General features: G+C 47.0%; 1 protein-coding gene across 3 annotated transcripts in view; it reads right to left on the bottom strand.

Moving 5' to 3' along the window:
• The window catches only part of LOC141741559 (exocyst complex component 3-like), a 41,573-nt gene extending 26,515 nt beyond the window's left edge, over positions 1-15,058 (bottom strand). For all 3 annotated transcript variants that reach the window (XM_074582396.1, XM_074582398.1, XM_074582397.1), the window contains exon 1: positions 14,981-15,058. In XM_074582396.1, coding sequence (XP_074438497.1) covers positions 14,981-15,029 — 49 coding nt within the window. In that variant the 5' untranslated portion in view covers positions 15,030-15,058. The remainder of the gene's footprint in view (positions 1-14,980) is intronic.
• Positions 15,059-15,271: the final 213 nt, after the last annotated feature.

Raw genomic sequence — 15,271 nt, 5'->3', positions numbered from 1 at the left:
ATAATCCTCAGAACCAATTCCTACACAGAAAATATCATTTCACTCCAGGAGCTTCCGTTAAAATAGATTTTTAAAAAGTCCCTGCGCTCCTGTGAGAAAGACACTACGCTTGGAGACAAGCCAAAATGCTGTCCTTACCACGCTCTCTTTGCTCGATAGTTACAAACTGTTTTTTTATTTCTCCTTTCCATTAGTATAAAAATGAAATCAATAACTTGAGGATTTTCATCAGCTGAAGAAAGAGTCTTGTATTAGCCATTACAAGCTGTATTGATTCAAAACCATACGCTACTCAAGAATTATTTGGTGGGGGGAGTATGAATTTAAGGGACAATTTTTCCACACGGCATCTAGATTCATCCAAATATGCGCATTCATCTCTCTGGGTTTAACGCCTGCAGTTTCTTCCAAGATTTTCTACATTTTTGTGACAGTAAAATTCCACTAGTTTCCTACTTGGAAACCAAATAAATGTTATGTTATTGTGGCTCTTTTACTCAGTGCTTAATTCCACCAGCACGTTATCATGGAGCCATTTCATTCTTTAGTCATGATAGGGAGGAGGAAATAAACACATTTCATTTCAAAGGACAAGCAGAAATTCCAGCAGTGGTCATACATTTAAGCTGTTGGCAGTAGGAAATACTGAGGTTGCAAAATACAGGGTTTTCCCAGATTGTGAAAAAAGTTGAAAATTGAAAGGCTTTATGTACATCCCATTTTGACCTTAATTTTTAATTGGCTGAAATAGAAGGACCCAGCAGATCAATGCCTGGCTTCGAGCTTGGTGCTGCCGGCAGGACTTTGGGTTCTTTGATCATGGCCTGATCTACAAAACACCTGGCCTGCTGGTAACAGGCAGGAATACCTTGACCTCCAGGGGAAAAAGGGTTCTAGGACAAGAGTTATCGGGGCTCATTGAGAGGGCTTTAAACTAGATCTGAAGGGGGGTGGGGATGGTACTGGGCTTGCTGGTGAGGTGCCAGGGTGTAGTTGCTCAGCGCTCGTGGGCCAGTGTGCCAGTATTTCTGAAAGCCAGAAGGCACACCACATCTCAAGGGTCAAAACTACACACACAACTCCCTCTCTGAAATGCTTATACACCAATGCACGCAGCATGGGGAATAAGCAGGAAGAGCTGGAGGTCTGTGTGCGGTTGCGGGGCCATGATCTCATTGCAATTACTGAGACGTGGTGGGACAACTCGCATGACTGGAATGCTGTCATGGATGGCTGTGTCCTTTTCAGGAAAGACAGACCAGCAAGGCGTGGTGGTGGAATTGCACTCTATGTGAGAGAGCATTTGGAATGCATCGAGCTCTCACTAGGGGCGGATGAAGAGCAGGTTGAGAGCTTATGGGTGAGGATTAAGGGACAGGCAAATATGAGGGACACTGTTGTGGGTGTTTATTACAGGCCACCTGATCAGGATGGGGAGACTGATGAGGCTTTCTACAGACAACTGAAGGTAGCCTCGCAAGCGCAGGCCCTGGTTCTCATGGGGGACTTCAATCACCCCGATATCTGCTGGGAAGACCACACAGCCAGGCATGCACAGTCCAGGAGGCTCCTCCAGTGCATTGATGACAACTTTTTGACACAGGTGGTACAGGAGCCAACAAGGAGAGGAGCACTTCTAGACCTGGTACTGACAAACACAGAGGGATTGGTGGAGGACATTAAGGTTGGGGGCACCCTAGGTTGTAGTGATCATGAAATGATTGAGTTCAGGATCATGGGTACTATCCACAAAACAACAACAAGAAGTAAAATCACAACCTTGGATTTCAGGAGGGCTAACTTTGACCTCTTCAAGAAACTGCTTGGAGAGATCCCGTGGGCTAGGGCTCTGGAAGGCAAAGGGGCTCTGGAAGGCAAAGGGGCTCAAGAAAGCTGGTTGATATTCAAAGACCACTTCCTCCAAGCTCAGGATCGGTGCATCCCTAAGAGAAAGAAATCGGCCAAGGGACGCAGGAGACCTGCATGGTTGAGCAGGGAGCTTCAGAAAAAGCTCAAGTGGAAGAAGGAAGTTTATAATAAGTGGAAGAAGGGACTGACCCCTTGGGAGGATTACAAGAATGCCACCAGAGCGTGCAGGGATGAAACAAGGAAAGCCAAGGCCGCCTTGGAATTAGACCTGGCTAGGGACATCAAGCACAACAAAAAGTGCTTCTACAAGTATATTGGAAGCAAAAGGAAGACCGGAGAAGTTGTAGGCCCACTGCTGAATGAGGCAGGAGTCATGGTGACGGAGGATGTGGAGAAGGCAGAGTTACTGAATGCCTTCTTTGCTTCAGTCTTTTCTGCTCGGCCCAGCCCTCAGGAGTCCCAGGCATTGAATAAAGTAACAGGGAAAGAAGACGACTTCCCTTGGGTTGAGGAGGAGCGAGTGAGGGACCAATTAGATCATCTAGATATTCACAAGTCCATGGGCCCTGATGGGATGCACCCGAGAGTGCTGAGGGAGCTGGCAGAAGTCATTGCTGGGCCGCTCTCCATCATCTTTGAAAAGTCCTGGAGAACAGGCGAGGTGCCTGGGGACTGGAGGAAAGCCAATGTCACTCCAGTCTTCAAGAAAGGCAAGAAGGAGGAGCCGGGGAACTACAGGCCGGTCAGCCTCACCTCCATCCCTGGAAAGATGATGGAACAGCTCGTTCTGGGTGTCATCTCAAGGCACGTGGAGGAAAGGAAGGCTATCAGAAGTACTCAGCATGGATTCACCAAGGGGAAATCATGTCTGACTAATCTGATAGCCTTCTATGATGGCATGACTAGATGGATAGATGAGGGGAGGGCGGTAGATGTGGTCTACCTTGACTTAAGCAAGGCGTTTGACACGGTCTCCCACAGCATCCTCATAGGGAAGCTTAGGAAGTGTGGGTTAGATGAATGGACAGTGGGGTGGATAGAAAACTGGTTGAAAGATAGAGCTCAGAGGGTTGTGATTAGGGGCACAGAGTCTAGTTGGAGACCAGTGACGAGTGGTGTTCCCCAGGGGTCAGTACTGGGTCCAGTCCTCTTCAACATATTCATCAATGACCTGGATGAGGGGATAGAGTGCACCCTCAGCAAGTTTGCTGATGACACCAAGCTGGGTGGGGTGGCTGACACACCGGAAGGCTGTGCCGCCATACAGAGAGACCTGGACAGGTTGGAGATCTGGGCAGAGAGAAACCTTATGAAGTTCAACAAGGGCAAGTGTAGGGTGCTGCACCTGGGAAGGAACAACCCCATGCACCAGTACAGGTTGGGTGCTGACCTGCTGGAGAGCAGCTCTGTGGAAAGAGACCTGGGAGTCCTGGTGGACAACAGGATGACCATGAGTCAGCAATGTGCCCTTGTGGCCAAGAAGGCCAATGGCATCCTGGGGTGCATCAAGAAGAGCGTGGCCAGCAGGTCAAGGGAGGTCATCCTCCCCCTCTACTCTGCCTTGGTGAGGCCGCACCTGGAGTACTGTGTCCAGTTCTGGGCTCCCCAGTTCAAGAGGGACAGGGAACTGCTGGAAAGGGTGCAGCAGAGGGCTACAAAGATGATTGGGGGACTGGAACACCTCTCTTATGAGGAAAGGCTGAGGGATTTGGGTCTCTTCAGTCTGGATAAAAGATGTCTGAGGGGTGACCTTATCAACACTTATAAATACTTAAAGGGTGGGTGTCAGGAGGATGGGGCCAGGCTCTTTTCAGTGGTGCCCGGGGACAGGACAAGAGGCAATGGGCACAAACTTGAACATAGGAAGTTCCACCTAAACATGAGGAGGAACTTCTTTCCTTTGAGGGTGGCAGAGCACTGGAACAGGCTGCCCAGAGAGGTGGTGGAGTCTCCAACTCTGGAGACATTCAAAACCCGCCTGGACATGTTCCTGTGTAACCTGCTCTAGGTGACCCTGCTCTGGCAGGGGGGTTGGACTAGATGATCTCCAGAGGTCCCTTCCAACCCTATGATTCTATGATTCTATGATTCTATGATTCTAAGTTAAAATATTTCCTTTGCAATATTATAGCTGCACTACATAGGAATACAAGATGGAGGGAGGGGGTTAGCACTGCAGAGACGCATTCCAGGCATGCTGAAATCCTTCAGCAGTATTTTCCCATGAAAATTCCAACACAATGTGTTTATGTTTCACTTCATCAGCATTTTTGCAACAAGCCCGGCTCTAACAAAAATCATTTCCCCAGACTTCTCTGTGGAAGGAAATTGGATGTCAAAGTGCCAGTCCTGCAGGCAAGATTCTCTGCAGTACACAGATTTTGAACACAGTATAATTGCAGATCGTGCCCTAAACTGGGGCAACATGATGTATGGGAATTGCTATATTTTCCCAGAAAGCTTCTTTCAAGGGAATACAATGTGAGCCTGTGGAAAGCAGGGACTGACTAAGCAGAGATGGATAGACTTCCTGGGGCTAGGACCATCTCTTGCTCCATGGTCAGCTCGATCCCCTCAATAAAAGCCATGGTAGACACTCCTCAAGATGAGAGTGCCCTCGGGGCACACCCCATCTCAGCACCACAGCACCAACAACCCAGATCTCATCTGTTCTACCTTTAATTGGTTCACAAACCAGGGCAATATGTGTGTATAGGCAAAGCAGGCAGTTTCCCAGGGAGCGGGCAGCTACAAGCACCCTACAACGGGCAGCAAGTTGAGGATGGCCTTTCTGACTGTGGGCACTGAGCCCGTCAGCAGCATGAGGTGATGCCCCATCCCTTCTGCTGCAGCGGTAGCAGCAACCCATCGTCATCCACTATGTCCACAACTACTTTCCAAATGCAAGGGTTGATGGATGGCGTCACTGAGGGGGAATGCGCTATACCAGGAGAGGACATGCCCCAGAGGAGCTGCCAAGAGGCCACCAGCAGTCCGCTTCTCTGGGTCTCTGTGCCTTAACAGCATATGCAGGGTACACAGGTCTCTCTCCTCTGTCTCTGATGCTATTTTACTGCTCAGGCTAAATCTCTGCAGTTCTCTATGAACAGGCTCTATCGCAGTGCTTCCATGAACGGTTTTATGCCTAGACAAGCAAAGCCCCCAGGGAAGCTACACCTTTACAGCAGAAAAGCTGAAAACTATCAAGATCACAGTAGAACAAAGGTCTTTTAGCAAGTGTTTACGTAATGCAAAGGGAACGTGTGCTGCCCAAAACCATCATTTGGGGCAGGGGAATCAGGACACTGCAATATTTCACCTGCCCCTTCCATGGGCACCTGAGCTGCCCACCCAAGGGGAGTCCTTCCAAGCAGAAAGAAGGGCAGTAGGAAACCACAAGGACACAGCACCTTAACAAGCACAGTTCTGCTTCTGAACAACATCCTTTATCAGGTGTGCCAAATGACCACTTTCTTCCTCAAAAGCCTCTCCTTGGAAGCCCGCCCCCAGCCCCCTTCCTCCTGGTGTTTCAATGCCTCTATTTATTCACAGTGTGATGTTCTCTAAGGGGGACCTTCTCCTTTCTGCCCTGACCCTTGCTGTGCTCACTGCGAAAGAGGAGCAATTTGTCTTCCGGGAACATTCCCCAGCGTTCAGGAGTTTCCCCTGTTGCCTGGAGCTCCTGGAAAAGCCCACAGCCTCCCCACATCACTGAGACTCTGTCTTGCTGCCTTGGAAAATCTGTAACTCCTTTGTCTTTGGGAGCTTTCACTAAACAAGAAAATATCTCGGATAAATTTTTATATTGTTTCTCTGTTGACTTAACTCTTTATCTTGCTGCTTCCCATTTCTTTTGCCTATATAGATAAAATCTCTTCATAATAAGTGGATTGTGTGCCTGACTTGAACAATAGCTGTTTGCTCTGGATGCTAATCACATGAAGTCAGACTATTAGCACTTCAAATGAAATGACTTTGCAAGAGTCCAATTACATCAATATTCCAATTCCAGCAATGCAGTGATGCCCCTGCTTGCTTTGAAGGAACTTCGCATGACCACAGACAGGCATATACAATGGAAACTTTGTGCTCAGTAGCATCTGTTATGTGAAATACACTTGAGTCCTAACAGGCGGGCTGGATCTGCGGTATCTGCAGAGAGAGATCTGGAGTTTTTTCACCTCCTCCTTTGTTTCCAGAACATGCTGGTACTCTCCACCACTTTGAACCAAGGGCAAGAAAGACGGCAGAAAGGAATATTAATTATAATGATAAAACCTGCAGAGTACGGCACAGAAACATAGTGCTTCTCTAGGATGTAAATCCATGCAAAAGCACTTTGTGAAGCTATGCTGTAGTCTGACAATGTGTTCCTCCACCCACATGCAGCATCTTTGACTTCATCAGCTATCAAAGAACAGCCAGTCTGTATTATAAGCAAGGTAGACTTTTTGGAGAGAGAGAAAAAAACCAAATAAACAAACCCAAACCCCCTCCCCCTCCAGCTGGACACTGCAGCTGGCATTGCCATAATGGTCATATGCAAGCGTCGACTTTGTCATTTGTGCAAAATCAGTTGTTTATCATTCTGTGGAAAGCATATATTTATTCTTATTTCCTACGGATAACCCCATTTCCTAAAGGAATGAGACAACACAGCCACAGGTGAACACATCTCTGTGTTCATCTGATCCCCTGCCCTAACGCACTCGAGTGGGTTTTATGTCAGTTTTAACCAATTTTAAAGCCAGTTTTAACCAAACTGACAGAGGGTGGCTGGCACAAAATAGTACACCCTTACACACTTCATGAAAATACATGGCTGAGGAAAGAAGAGAGACCCACACTGCTCCTGCTGAGGAACAAAACATGGCATGAACTCAGCCTTTACCGGACATCAGAGACTCCACCCAGCAGCTCAGTCTGAAGGTACACAGACATGGTTTCCTTGCCTCTGTTGCTCACCAAATCCCCTGTTTACTCTCCAGCTAACCCGTGCGTGTGCGAGAGTAAATAAAGCAGCACAAATATTTAATACAAGCAACCTTTCCCGTGGCAACAGCTGAAGCGAAGCTGCTTCCCTACGGTGCCTCCTCGCCCCAGGCTGCACCCCCTCGCCTCCCCGACATCTGTGTCACCCCAAACAGGCAAAAAAAGCTGTGAGTTGGAGCTAATTCGGAGTTGCCGCTGCTGCCCGACAGCCACAGTTGTAGCAAAAGGGAAAGAAGGAACCTTCTTCCTTTCTCTTATTGAGTGCATTCGCTTGAGTAGCTCTTCTCTGCTCAGCCACTGATTTTCATCACATTAATCCAAGACTTCTCTCCTGTTCTGGATTTGTCTGAAACTGGAGGAATACAGTTTATTAGGAGGGGACAGACTGATGGATTGACAGACAGACAGACAGGCTGCATGGTCTCAGCAGTTTCAGAAACCGCACTGAAGTTCTAAGAACAAGTTCCCTGAAGAACTGAATATTGACCCTTCCCCTGCCCTGAATACCGAAACAAAACACATTTGGACTTGATGTACAATTTGCGCTGCCTCTGTTTTCCTCCTGATTGCAAGGACCCCATTCCAAACTGACCTCAATTTTCACTTAATTAGTAACCTACTTTGCCTTTCCTTTAGAACATTTTTAGCTAATTCCTGGGGATTTTGCCTAATTCTGGGGTTTTTTTCAGAATGAAACAAGCACTGCTTTAAGGAAGATAGAATCATAGATAAGGAAGACAGAAACATAGATGTTTTCCCTTTTGACAACAACAATAGTAATAATAAATAAATAAATCACACAACCCCAAAAATTTTTAAGATGAACTCGAGAAAGCCAAGCAATAGGGAAGTTTGAAGTGACCCTAAAAATTCCTGCATTAAAAATATCCTATCCATGCACTAAGAGAGGAATAAAGCAACACTTCCCGAAGCAGCAGCTTAGTCTTCAGGAAGAAACTGGGACCAAGCTGGGAATTCCCACTCCCTAATTTTGCCCTGCAGGTTTCCAGCAAGGACAAAGGATACTGTAGTAGTCATAGCATCATAGAATCATTCAGGTTGGAAAAGACCCTCGGGATCATCGAGTCCAACCATCAACCCCACTCTACAGAGTTCTCCCCTACACCATATCCCCTAACACCACATCTAAACGACTCTTAAACACATCCAGGTGAATGTAACTCCACCACCTCCCTGGACAGCCTGTTCCGGTGTCTCACCACTCTTTCTGTGAAGAATTTTTTCCTAATGTCCAATCTAAACCTACCCTGTTGCAGCTTGAAGCCATTCCCTCTTGTTCTATCACTAATTACCTGTGAGAGGAGACCAGCACCAACCTCTCTACAATGTCCTTTCAAGTAGTTGTAGAGAGTGATGAGGTTTCCCCTCTTCCTCAAACTAAACAGTCCCAGCTCCTTCAATCGCTCCTCATAAGATTAATTACAATTTCCTTCTGTTTTCCTTTAGCATCAGTGGAAGAGCAAGAAAAAAATATCCACCAGACAGAGTACATAGCACACAGTACAGACTGGTTAAAAAAAGAGTTTCTCCACACCACAAAAATAGGTGGTTAGGTTCAACCAAACACTGGGATAATAAAATATTTCAAAGCAAACTTGTTAATTTTCACATATTTAATAGACCTGAGGCCCTGTTTGGAGATGGGTTATATTTAGCTGCGGGGAGACACAGAAATAGCCGACAGCGGGATGAGCAGGAGGTGGTTTCTGTGTCCCCCCAGCTCTGTTGGGAGGCCAGTGGCTGGTTTGGCATTACTGGTGTGGAGGGACAGGGGCCACAGTCCTCCATGTGGCACTGCCACCTGCAGGGACACCAAGGAGGATGGGGGACACAGACCCAGATCGGAGAAGGGACAGAGCCGACGAGCTCCATCCCCTTGCCCTCTGCACCCCGGCTTGGTAGAAGACCCTGCTGTTTGCTACAGCGTGGGCTGGGCAGGATGTAAAGCTTGCTTCTGCAAAGGTTTGAGGGCTATCAGTCTGGTCACATCCCTAGAAGAGCAGCCACCCAGCAGCTTGGTTTCTAATCCTACGAGCTATCTAAAGAGTTATCCAAGGAAGGCTCCAGGGGCAGGTCTGCCAGAGGAAAACTACAACTTAAATGCTGCTTGCTATCATGGAGCCAGAAAGAGCTTTTTTTAAAAAAATACATTACGGATATTGTTTGCTAGTGTGGTAAAGAATGCATTACCTCAACCACCAGCATGTCTCTTTTCAAGATGATCCATGATTTCATCCAGAGGGGGATTTTTTTTGAAAGCTTGTATTATGAATATTCCATCTCCATTTGGACAGAAAAGCCTAAAATTATTTTATTCGAGCCTTTTCATTTGGCTTAGATTGACAAGATTCCTCTGTGCATTTTTACATAAGATTCTTTCCAGCAGTAAAAACTTTGCGCTCAACTTTGCAGGAAACTTCCTACACACATCTGTACCCACAGCCCTACATGGAGCAGCATATGCAGAGATTTGGGACTGAAAATCCACATTACATCATTTGCATGTTTTCCCTGCTGCCACAAGAGGCCAGTGATTGTGTAATTTCCAGTCTCCTGTGTTTCACCCCAATCGTATTGACATGGCTCCACAGGCACATCTGCCAGACACCATCTGGAGGCTAAAATTCATAACTACAGATTGGCTTCCAGGACATCCCCAGCCCTCTCAGATAGGAGCTGGGCACATTTAAATATTAACTCAAGATCAAAACTCAACCATTTTTCCACTCAACATTCACAGCAGGCGCCTCTGGCCACAAACTAAGGCAGGAATGCCCCACGCACATGCACTGCCAAAGAAGCTGATAGATGGGATGGGATATGTTTACAACACGACTCAGGGCCTTTATCCTCATTGCTGAACACTCTGACCCAGCAGACAGGTTATTTAGGAGAGGAAGTGAGAGAAAAAAGATCAGTTTTCGTATAGACACCTAAATAAATCCCATTTTCAGAAACCTAGCACCTGTCATTACCACTTCTGGACAGTCTGAGCAAGCACTCTGTTCCCACCCCACAGTGAGCGGGGAGCTAGTTTAGCCACTAGCCTTGGTAAAGCTCAGGATATCAAAGAAGATGCCATGTCACACTGTAGAAAGGTCAGTTTTAAAAGATTTTTTGCAATCTCTAAACACTGGAGCTAGCTAGCTACAGTGAGGGGTTTGCTACAGCAAGAGGAAGCCAAAAGGGTCCTAGGAGAGAGATCATCGTCCTCTGAAACTGTTTCAGAAAAATATCCTGGGGAGGAATTCTGCATGAGCATGAAGAGAAGCATTAAATTTTTATCATCATGAGTTCAAATACATGGTGATAAAAGATTTGCACTGCAGCACTGTGTTTTCTTCCAAAAACAGAAAAGCATTTAAAGGAGACATGGCACTAGAAAATTCAGCACTGCTACATGATGTGGAAGATCCCTGAGAGTCTTCAACATTTTCTGACCCATTCTTCTCCTACAGGAACGAAAGAGATACCGACCAAGCAAGAGGTGGGCAAAACTTGGGGGGGAAGGTATCGGATGCAGGCAAGGTAAAGGAAAGGGAAGAGTATTTGCAATGTATTCATCTGCTGTCAGTATCAGGATGTATCTCATCTTTCCACTGCTTCCCACTTCTCGGCGAAGTGTAGGGAGTGCTATATAAAGATGCAGAGACACTAACCCAGCTCCTGAGAGCTGCACAGCACCGACTGCCAGCACATTGGCAGTGTTCCTCTGCCGCCTTCATCGCAACCACTCTGCCGGCGTTCATCGCTCGCAGCAAGTTTTTCCCTGCAAAGGAGAAAGATGTGGTCCTCGAGGAACCAAAATTAGGTAATTTGTAAGGATATTTCTAAATTGCCAAGCAAATTAAAAAAGAAACTGCTATTTTTTCCCATCCCGAACATGCACGTTATCGGTTCTGTTACGACCTTAGATCTCCAGCACATGTTATTTACTGGCTGTCAAGAGCCGAGACTCTTGAAACTCAATTAATAATAGAGCATTAAGGCCGCATTCCAACAAAGGACTTAAGTAAGTGACTATTTCCTTTAGTTTCAAAGAGAATATTCAGCCTCTTAGCTGTACACATCTGTTTACTGAGCAGGAAACAGTGGTGTGGAGCGGTGTTTGTACGCTCCATGGCTACACGACAACAAATGCCTTGGAGTCAATAACATCCGAAAATCGCACGAATCGCAAACCAATTTAATATAGCTGATCTTGACACAGCACAGAATCGCTGGATTTTAAGGCAGCTGCCTTGAAGCTTTTTTGGATAAATGGGTGTTTAATGCTATTTTCTGCGCAAGGTTTTAATGAGGAGCTCCCACGGTTACATGTTCACTGACATCTCCTTGGCTGTTACCACACCCTTCCCAGGTACATATACCTTAGACAGCCAAAATAGGTAAAATGGCAGCTAAATACAAGCTTTTGTGCTGCTGTTTTACATCAAGAAAAAAGACTACTGCACTGATTTTGTTGATGAAGATAAGATGAACCGGACATTCCCTAGCCCTGATTCCTACTAACCTTACGCTGGGTAACCACTTAGATCTATGCAAAGGGAAAGCCAAAGAGCTGTAAGACATCTTCTGGATCAAAACGGCTACGGATCCCACTTTGTACAAGTGGGACCTGAGTCCTTCATGTATGCAATTGCATTCCCCCACCCTTTGCATGTGTAAACGTGACTGAGATAAAGCATGTTAACATTTCCTTTCCTCTTGCTTCCCAATCTTGGGGGGCCGTCACACAGAGAGAAATCAGGAACTCCAATCTGGACTGTAGGCTTACACAAAATATCTAACACAACAGATCTGCCGTGGTACAACTAGTTCCAAGAAGAAGCAGATGTACCTTGTGATATTAATTTATTCTAACATTTTTTGAAGGGGAGAGATGGGGAGAGATATTGATATGTATGGCAGGTACTGACTGATATTTAAAACCTTTGGCATTACCATATGTGCCTGGAAATAACTGCCAGTGCTATTAGTTGCTGTCATTGATGACAGCATGTAAATGACTATCTAATCTGCATACACAATTAAATAATTAGATGCCATATGTAAGAGCAGTTATTTATAAATGCGGAATTGGAGAAAAAAAATTAAGCCTCATCTTCATAACTTATCATCTCGCAAATCAAATCCTCTTGAATATAGGTATAGATCTTCATTACTGAGTGTCCCATCCTAGGTTAAAAAAAAAAAAAAAAATCAAAATTAATATTTCATATTATTGATTTTCCCATGTGATGCACTGAATCAGCAGTGCCTGCATCTAGCCTGCTGGCAGGAAGCTATAGCTGCTGTCCACAAAATGCCTGACAACTTTTGGAGCTCATTATGAACACAACAAGCCAGGAAAAAAACCCGTCCTGCTGAAGGCCCGTCCACTGCGTTCAATGAAGGCTTGATCTATTCTTACGAACAGCTGACCTAGATTCTCTGCCTGAATGAGAGCATTTTCCAGCATCGAGGCTGCTCAGAGAATCAGAAATTCATGTACTGCTTATCATGAGAGAGGGAAAAAAAAAAGAAAGATATAATCTTAAGGGAAAGCGATGGCATCCGTTAGTCATAAAAGAGCTTTATCCATATCTGCAGAAAGCACTCCCCGACATGCTTCTGCTCTCATTTCAGAGTCTGGAAAGGACTGCAGCCCTCACCTCAGCACAGGCGGCAGGCCAGGCAGCCACGGCTCCATGGAGAGGCTGAGACATGCCAAAGCCGTGGAGGACACAACCGCACAGCGGGGTGGCCAGCTTGCCACTCCGGAGCCACCCGCGGCTTTCCGGCAGCTCGGAGGCAGCCCCTGCCCCTGGGCTGCCGGCACCAAGGCCGTGCTGGATCAACGACTGCTGGTTCACGTCATGCCAAGAGAAATAAGCCAGTGAAGTCTGCTGAACCCTACACTGCCAGGTCCCCATGAGATCCAGCTGCAGACACAGCGCACATCCATCATCCCTGGGAAGCTATGGAGGCCTTAACGAGGCAATGCTATGTCCTACCGATGAACCGCATAGGACACTTCTCCATTTGCCAGTACTTCAAGAGATGGGAAGCGCATCCTGTGGCACTCAATAACATAACAATGGTGGTATGTGGCTCAGAGGGACAGACAGGCCAGTCAGCCCTGGAGTAAGGACCTCAGAGACCTTTGCTTCCTGCCTCTGCTACTGATCCATTTTGTCTACAATAACATTCCTCATCTCCCCAAGATCCTAGCGGACTCCTCCATCAGCCGGGCCCAGGAGTCTTTCACGTTAACCAATGATACTCACCAGACTGGTGTTGAGGGGACCCTGAGGGTGTACATCACTGTGAGGGATGCCAGCTTGATGCCAGCCCTTGATGGCTGCTGTCACTGATGCTGAGCTGCCCACAGGAGCAGCTCCAGGTCTAGGCCAGCACCCAGGCAGCATCTCCCCAGGTGGGATGAGAAGGAGCTGGCAGGCAGGGGCTAGTGCAAGACAGCCTCAGGCCCGCCAAGGCAGAGTTCCCACCCTGCAGCTATGCTGCATTGCTGGCCGCAGGGACAGGGACAGGAGCACAGACCAAGTCCTCAGGGTGGGCAGGAGCTGTGCAGTCAAGGGAGGTTTCCTTCGATACCAAAATGTTTTGATCTGCCTCACAGATGGAGATAGAAAGCTAAATTCACACACATAAATTCAGGCCCTCTGATCACAGAGATATTCTGCCCTTTCTCCAGATATGAACATCCCGGACCGAGTCTACAAAGGAGGACTTCTGCTCATGTGGACCCTCATTGACTGCACCACACAGGCGAAACCCACAAGTCCAGCCCACGCAGAAGGCAAGTGACTGCTGTGGGCCATGCTGCCAGTGAGCATCCCCCCTTCCCCTCTTCCCTGAAACCTCCAGAGAGGCCGCCGAGAGGAGAATACAAGCTCTAATTAACCAGCTCTCAATTCAGATCTGGTTCAGCAAATGCAAACACCGCATCAGGCAATTGAGTTTTCCTCACCAACTTACTTTTGCATGTGGGCAACATGCAAACTAGGTCAGTATTATTCCTACCAAAACACTCGCTATGGGTGTTATTTTTAGAAAACCATGTGATTGTCTGACTTTTATTTATGAGAGCACAGAAAGATCCACTGTATATTTTCCTGTCTGTCTTGTTTGGGGTGGTTTGTTTTTTCAGTTCTTTGGGTGGGTTGCTAAGATCTCGGGCCTCTTTTTAAAAGGCAAAATCAGACTCAATCAAGAGACCTTGCAGGTCACATCCCTTGGCAGTCAATGAAACAAAGCACATGTAGTGGTGAGCACACCAAACCAGACAAGAGCACGGAGAGGCTATGAAAAGGCAAGACGGTGATGCAGGTAACAAGGGACAAGGATATGGAGCAGAAAAGGTGCCAGGGGACTATGGGGGGTGGGGAATCAGGCAGGGTTTGAAGGATGATAGAAAACACTGCACTTACTTAGATCTTTGTGACTCCCCCAAGGGTAGACCCAAGCTCTCAGCAGCTAGACAAAAGTCAGCAGGAGAGCCAAGTTCAGCGACAGAAAACTTGTCCAGAGGTTCAAGTTTATTTTCTGAGACCTACTTCTTAACTCCTTGGCACAAGCAAATGAACTCAAGGCAATAAAATCCTGTACCAGCTTTTCAGGGTGCACTTGCCACGGAGGAAAGGTAAGGGGTCGAACTGGCTGGGAGGGCCTGGTGCTTGCTGACACCTTTTCTGCCTCTGCCCAGGAACTGCTGCCCCAGGAACCAGGGCCCTTTTGGGGTCCCAGCTGGCTCTTTGGTAATCCACCAACACACTGCATACACCCAAATTCAGAAAAGCTGTTTTCCTCTGTTCTTTCTAATTGGTCTCAAGCCCTGAAGCTCCCATCCCAGGCAGTCTGCCTTCCTGAGCTAATTGCTGGTATCATCTAGGTGACTCCCCCAAAAAAGAAACAAAAACTTCAAAAGAAACAACATAGGCAGAGACAAAGACAACTGGACAAGATCCAACTCAGCTTCCAAACCACAAACAACATTTCTTTCTCCAGCAAAGACCACGCTGTCACAGAGCATTAGGTATGCACTGCAGACAAAGCTACACAAGCTAAATCCTCCACACAGGGCCGGCAACTGTACCTTTTCCTGCAAACAGAAACGGCACAAATGAACGGGGAGAGGCAGGCATCTGGCTAGGCTGTCCTACAGCTTGGGAACTCATCGGTGTTTCAGGGGTGGTGAGTGAGAATCACATACAGAGATACTCAGCGGTGTTTTAAGAACGTGGGACACGTCCTGCAAACTTGCCAAAATGGCTTGGGTGATAAAAGCTGGGCAGAGGATTAGCCATGCATTGCTGTGTCATCATCTAATGCTCCTATGCCACGTGAGTCTAACAGTGGTTTGGAACAAACAGCATGAAGACGGCTT

The sequence above is a fragment of the Larus michahellis genome, chromosome 4 (assembly GCF_964199755.1).
Source record: "Larus michahellis chromosome 4, bLarMic1.1, whole genome shotgun sequence".
Lineage (NCBI taxonomy): Eukaryota > Metazoa > Chordata > Aves > Charadriiformes > Laridae > Larus > Larus michahellis.
This window is presented reverse-complemented; position numbering and strand designations above follow the sequence as displayed.